The 6,727-nt window shown below is 35.0% G+C and overlaps 1 protein-coding gene across 1 annotated transcript; it reads right to left on the reverse strand.

The window, feature by feature from the left end:
- Positions 1-1,100: 1,100 nt before the first annotated feature.
- Positions 1,101-2,049, reverse strand: LOC134267826 (XK-related protein 9-like; the record flags this gene model as incomplete). The annotated part of the gene is made up of 2 exons (XM_062750042.1): positions 1,482-2,049; positions 1,101-1,306 (listed from the first exon to the last, which is right to left on the reverse strand). Coding segments are annotated over exons 1-2 (691 nt in total), but the record flags the coding sequence as incomplete, so codon positions are not given.
- Positions 2,050-6,727: the final 4,678 nt, after the last annotated feature.

Consider the following 6,727-nt stretch of genomic DNA (forward strand, 5'->3'; position numbering starts at 1 on the left):
CTCTCCCACAAAATGCGTCGCTTTTTGCAGGTTTCTATAGCAACAGTAGACATTTTTGAACTGAACGTCCTCACTGAGAAAACTATACAGCCAGTGATCGTCCTTTGAGGAAAGTTTTGGAAAGATCGTCCCAGCCATCTCCGAGAAACAGCCCAGAAAACAAAAGCACGCGTACAACGCAATATGTGCAGTAAAACCCCAGTCACATTTCCAAAAACGACCAACGGCCGACGGGTTTTGAAGCAAAAATGGGATTCTTTGGGTGACAGTCGGCAGTTCACCGGCCGTTGTCTTGCCCGATTTTGACCTCTTTTTTTGTCGGCCGACCAATTCAGTGTCCATCGGTCCAAGTTATAATTTCTTCTGCGTCGGTGGCCGATTTCTTCAATTGAAATTATTTGTCGACCAACCTTCGATCATCGTCCGACCATCGACAGTCAGTTTATTAAATCGGTCGTCCGTCGTTCGACAATAAGGGTGTTCAAAATTTCGGCCGACAGTTACATCAAACTGTAGCTAAGAGCTCGATGATGGGGCGACTATTGGTATTCTTTGCTGCTTAGATATGTCGTTTTTGTGCAGTTCTATACAAAATTTCGCACACATTTTAACATTGAGTCACAATCTTCTTTCAGCCGACAAGACCAGAAAAATTTGGTCGCACGACCATCGGCTTAAATGTGACCTAGGCACACTTGTATACCAGTCTCATTAAAAAAATTCCCGCTTTAAAGATCTTTTTTCCCAAAATAGTTGGGTGCAACAAGGTAGGACATATCATATATTGAATTTATAAAGAAATGAGACTAGACGCAGACAAGTTGCAGACATTTGAATATAACTTAAGAAAAGATAATAAATGCTTTCTGACAATGACTTCGAAGAATGTACTACACGACATAATGCTTAAATATGTAACAGATAAAGAAATGAATTCTCTCCTGAAGTTGCGGTACACTAAGAGCTATCTACTACCATTCCCAGTCCATGAAAAAATATATCAATTTATCTAATATAAAGTTGTGAAGTTTAAAAAAAAATTTCCACTTTAAAGTAGAAACACATACTTAAGCAGAAATAAGCGTTTACCCGTTACTTACCTAAGTGTATTGCTTGTTGGTGAGTGTCATGGATAGCAATGTAAACCTGAATAATCAGCTGAGGAGCGGATTCAAAGAAGGCGTCGAACATCCGTAGAAAACTCGCATCTAGGCCAGTCTTTTTCATTTCATTGTAATGTTTCTCTTTTGCCTTTTTATCACTGGATCTGCGACTTAAGCATCCATGTTTTAAGTGAGATATGTTCCTAAAATTAAAATAGAAAATTTGGTTAATAGTTTAAGGTAATGACTGTAAGTGCAGATATTTTTAAAGAGTAAATTTTCGCCTAGATTGAAAAATATTTTCAGTGTCTTTTTAGATGATTATGCTAATAAAGAATTTGTCAAGTATATCTGTTTTGAAATGTTAGCATAGAATACCTGATAATGGTAGAAAATGGGAAGGCCACGACAAGAAACAAAAACTTCCTCACTTTTCCAGAGGGTCCACTTCCATCTTGTAAGTACCAAATAGTGCTTAAAGACCCCGTCACCATAAATGACGCAATCACAACTGATGACGTTAGTACACACTCTACGATTCTACCGTGATTTTTGTACTTCAAGGCAAGAAGAATATCCGTGACAACATCAAATACAAAGAGTACTATTGAAAGAACTATTCCAAGAAAGTTCAAAATGGTAAATGGATAGGGTTGGATGTAATTTTTATCATTTGTCGTAGGATTGTTCTCATCATCGATAAGCGTGACGTGTTCATCTCGGAGCCCCACCATATTTCTGAGAGCTATTCGATTACCCTCTCCATTTTGTCCCGATTTTTCGGGGGCATCGACGGAATCTAATGAGTCCATGTCTGGATAGTTTTGTTGTTGTCCGATTACGTTGTTGTCACTTTGACTCATTTGTTTTCCACGTACACCAAACCTATTGTCAACATTATCACCCTTCTTCCCTGCTTTACGTTTCTACTTCCTTTTTTATTTTATCGCCTCATTGTGTCATAATTTTTCCGGGAACTAGTTTTGAGGAATGAATAAAAATAATTCCTCTAACGGAAATACCTGTCTAGTTTCGTTTTAGACAGGGTTTTTTTGTCTTCCTGTAATCTAATACAAGTAACAGCTTTTCAAAAAGCTTGCCTGACTTAATCAATCAATATCTGAAAGAGAAGTGATAAACCTTTTGAGCAATGAAATATGTCTTTTTATTTGAGAACCTTGTAAAAATATTTAATTATTTAATTTGTAGAAGAACGATGCCTTTGCTGCATTCTGAAGAGTTGTTAACAGAATGGTTAATGTATGTGGGTTTTCTGCCAATCGCAACTCCTCGGTCCCACTCCTCGGGCCTTATCTAGGGAAGAAGACCACAAATGTATGGTTAATTTATACGCCATGGCACCCCCCCCTTTCACAAACTTTGAAATAAAAGCATGGATGATGTATATAGAACTATTATCTGTGGAATATGGATTTAACTTTATTCAATGTAATGATATTATCTAAAATATACTATAGAAGGGACTTCTAACTCCGTTTTTACTATGAACAGGAAATGTATAAATTTTTAGCATCCGATGATGTCGATACATTCGAGTTTTTCGACCTCTGACGAAAAGACCCGAGATGATGCGATTGACTTTTCTGCAAGTAGATTGATCTACCCCTGGATCTAAATTTAAAGCTACACCTATTCTGAAATCTGTTGTCAAATCATTCATTGTGAACATTTTAGAGAATGGATACTAAATACAACTAAATACATATGTTGTAGGAAAGCATTTTCTCCAATGAAGTAAACAGTAGTAGTTTGTGTTCATTGATATTTTTTTCTGAAAGGTGGGTACTAAACTTTTTTGAGAACGAAATAGGTAAAACCAACATTTAGGCCTTTGTGGAAAAGAAATCCAAGATTTCTTTCGTCAAATCGTCTGGAATCTGGTTGAACTGCGTCGATCGTTTGTGGTGATTGGACTAGTCCATTAAAATATGGAATAAACCAACAGAGGGGAAAAAAATTAGAGAAATCATTTCTTTTGTTTTGCATGTCCATATTCTGATACATACGATTCATATGTTGTTTTAAGGAATAAGATAAAATTTGTAGACAGAATTTCTGAATCATAAGAAGATGGAGGTTACAATAAAATCCATAGAAGTTAGCACCCCCATTCATACAATAGAACAATCCAAGAAAAGACGCGAAGATCGCTTACTCGAGACATTTGGCGCGAAAAGAGCGATTCACCCCTTTCGTAGAATATAAATGGACTGATCCAGTAGTATAGAAATGCAGAAAAAAAGATACAAGGACACGTTGAAACGGTAAATCACATGGAATAATGGGGTTTATCCAATATGGATAAACCTGGTTATTTCGTGCAGCTCTAATTTTTCATATAAAGATAGATAACTCTTTGTTTTTTAATGTTGAACTTCATAAATCATCGGGCTCGGTGCTCAAACAATTCTTCATATTTCTTGTCTGCGCATGTCTTCTAGAATATTCCTTTTTAATCTGTAATGGAAGGAAGCAGACGCAAATTTTTTTAAAAAGAATTAATCGATCATCTGCTGATTTATTGTCAAATACAAGTAAATATCTTACGTGTATCAAGAGCTTCGAAGGCCAGGAGACCTTATTCCAGAGAAATCGCAAGAAGTTCCGTATCCAGGCCTAAAAACATAGAGTACCTGAAGCAACTTGTGCACCGCCACGCCGCCTCGTGCTGGACATGATGTCGCCATTGTGGAGCAGGCACCTGACTCAGTCACTGTAACTTCTTTAGTTTCCTTGTAACCTGCTATTCCAGCTCAACATAATCGAGGTAAAGATCAATTTGACACAAATCCTTTTATTATTTATTATATTTTTAATTTTACGAATTTCCATATAATGTCCGATTAAAATGACGTCATACTTGATATCAAAGGGGAACCCTATGCATGCTTTCTGACAAAATATGACCCCCCCCCCCCTTTTCCACCATTGCCAAAACCGATAGCCATTAGCGAGCGTGTTAATGTGCATTGTTTGCACATTTGAGAATTTGCCTAAATCTAATACACGTGTATTCATCGTGGTTTAAACTAGAATAACAAACTTGCTTTCAAAAACTAGGACCCTATATAATATAGTCTGTAAACTTATCCATCCATCACCATCATATAGTAATAATTTGGGATTTCCCATGTTTGATATGTTTTCTACGGTGATATAGTAATGTCATTTAATATAATTTTCAAGGAAAATATCGGGCCAATACATGTACGTAAACATTCAATTTCTTTAAATATACATGTATATGGAATTTATTTTTAAAAAATGAATCAATCAAATAAAAAGTTTAACAATTTTTTTTCTAATCCACTCTTAAAATAAATAAAAACAAGTTTGACTTATTAATCTTGGTTCCATTTCTTGGTGATTTTAATTGTAGGATACCATTAAGGCATTTACTAGTAGTGTATATATGGCAAGAATATTTATAATAATCAATATGATGCACTTCAATTTTATTTAGATAGTTCAAGTTCTTTTGGTTACAGTGTGATGTTTAGTTAACATTGGTGTTTTCCCATTGACCTGTTGGCTGGCCTGAGGAATAATACAGGGATATCCCCTTCTTAGAACTTGTATCTATTGTATTAAGGGTTATGATCTGGGCTGAGGATTGATAATTTTTTCTTTGGTTTACAGCAATTTAATCACAAATCATCTAGAAACAAAAAATTATTGCATTAGTCTGGATGTAATTGATGCAGACTTTTAAGTTTAATGTACATTTAAAAGCTCAACATATACCAGGTATAAAAAATTAAATTCCAGATCTATGCTATTTCTCGGTTTCACTGGACCATGTTTCATTACAGGAAAGTTTTCCCTCCTTGTACCTATTCAGTTTTGGAGAGTTGGTCAGGAGCTACAGTAGCTGTAGCCAGTCCTTCAAACCGGTCTCAAAATACAGAAAGAAAAAGTCCTTTTTTTTCAATTTCAGGCAACAGTTCTCATTTCAGCAGATCGGGCCTCCTCCTGCTGATCATCTGAATAATTTTAGAGTATATCTGTCAGAGAGTATTATGGCTTTTTCTACCCTCAAATGTTATTTATCAGGAATCAGTTTTGTCATCAACTTACATGGTTGACAGAATCCAATCGATTCATAAATAATTATTAAGAAGTTATGGGCTGGTTACAAGAGATGTAACTAATGCGTCTAAAGATGTAAGAAACCTATCATATTACCTATGTTGGATAACATTGTCAGTGTTTTGCAATTGCCACATTTTTGTTCTGATTTTGGAGCGGCTTTATTTAGGTCTGCTTTTACACGAGTTTTCTTTGCATTACTAAGAGTGAGTGAAATAGTGGCTTTTGGTATCGAGCATATAATTGTCTTTTGCGATACCATTCAAGTTTTTGTTAAAACATTTATGACTGGTTAAACTGGTTCAGGGACATGTGCACATGTAGAAAAAATCAAATATTACAATGTCACTGTTTCAATCTTTGCAGAATTTTCATGTATTATGTACACATATTAAAAGGGCGTCCAACTTTTCACATTTTAACTCCAGACCTTTATCTATGGGCAGCGGAAAGGGCAAAAATTACCATAATGAGAAAACAAACAATTATTTTAATTTCAATGACCATACAAACTTAACAAATGATATACAAAGCATAACCAACAGACCTTTTTCGCAGAACTAATATACATTAAAGCAAAACCAACGACCACGTACTTAACAAACATATGAATGCAAAACCAACGATCATCTTTGCAAAACAAACGTACATAAAAACACGACAAACGAAAAAAACTTAACAAACGTGCACGCGGTAAATCTAGTCTTCCCGACACCCGGCTCCCGACGGTCCCAGATTTTTTTTTTTTTGGCGATTTCTTTTTTGTCGGTGCACAGAAAATCTTCAAACTTCTCAAGCACATTTTCTTTTTAAATGAATTCAACAGTTCAATGATATTGTAACGTTTTCGGGTTCTTTTATGGGATTCGTCTGTTCTATCTGAACAATTAAAGAATAATTAAATTTCCCAATTACAAATTTAAATTAATAATATATACACTAACGCCTTCGTTTCTCGGGAGCGCGTGCGCCTTCCAAAGACTGAAGCGCGTCCGCTTCTTATCTTTAGTCAAACAATAAATCACTTATAGGTACTTTATATGAAATATATCTATAACCAATCAAAGTCTCGAAAGTCTATTACAGACATATATATGCAAACCAAAAACAGGCATCGATAAAGAGAGACGTAAGTTGTCGTAGATATTAAATGTGCCTGGACACAGATTTGAAGTTAATATTTTCTGTATAATATTACGACTTATATACTCGATTCTCATTATATCGCGGGTTTCATTGTATCGCGGTATATTCCAAAAAATCAGATACATAGCTCATATGCTTTTTGTTGAAAAAAAATATCAGTTTGTCATCTGAATGTAAATTTTTGTGATGATTAAAAAGTATGGAAAATGCGTTGGAAAAAAAATATTCAAAGAAAACATAATTTTACAGAAATCGGTCTCCGTTTTTATTATTTTTAGCCCACTGAGTTTATAATCTAGTAAAATCCATATAAAGTTCATGTTTTGAAAGTCTTTAGTTTGTATAACTGTTTATTTTCTTATGTAAAA

The sequence above is a fragment of the Saccostrea cucullata genome, unplaced genomic scaffold (assembly GCF_032062105.1).
Source record: "Saccostrea cucullata isolate Sc308-1 unplaced genomic scaffold, CSIRO_AGI_Scuc_v1 ctg10071, whole genome shotgun sequence".
Classification (NCBI taxonomy): domain Eukaryota; kingdom Metazoa; phylum Mollusca; class Bivalvia; order Ostreida; family Ostreidae; genus Saccostrea; species Saccostrea cuccullata.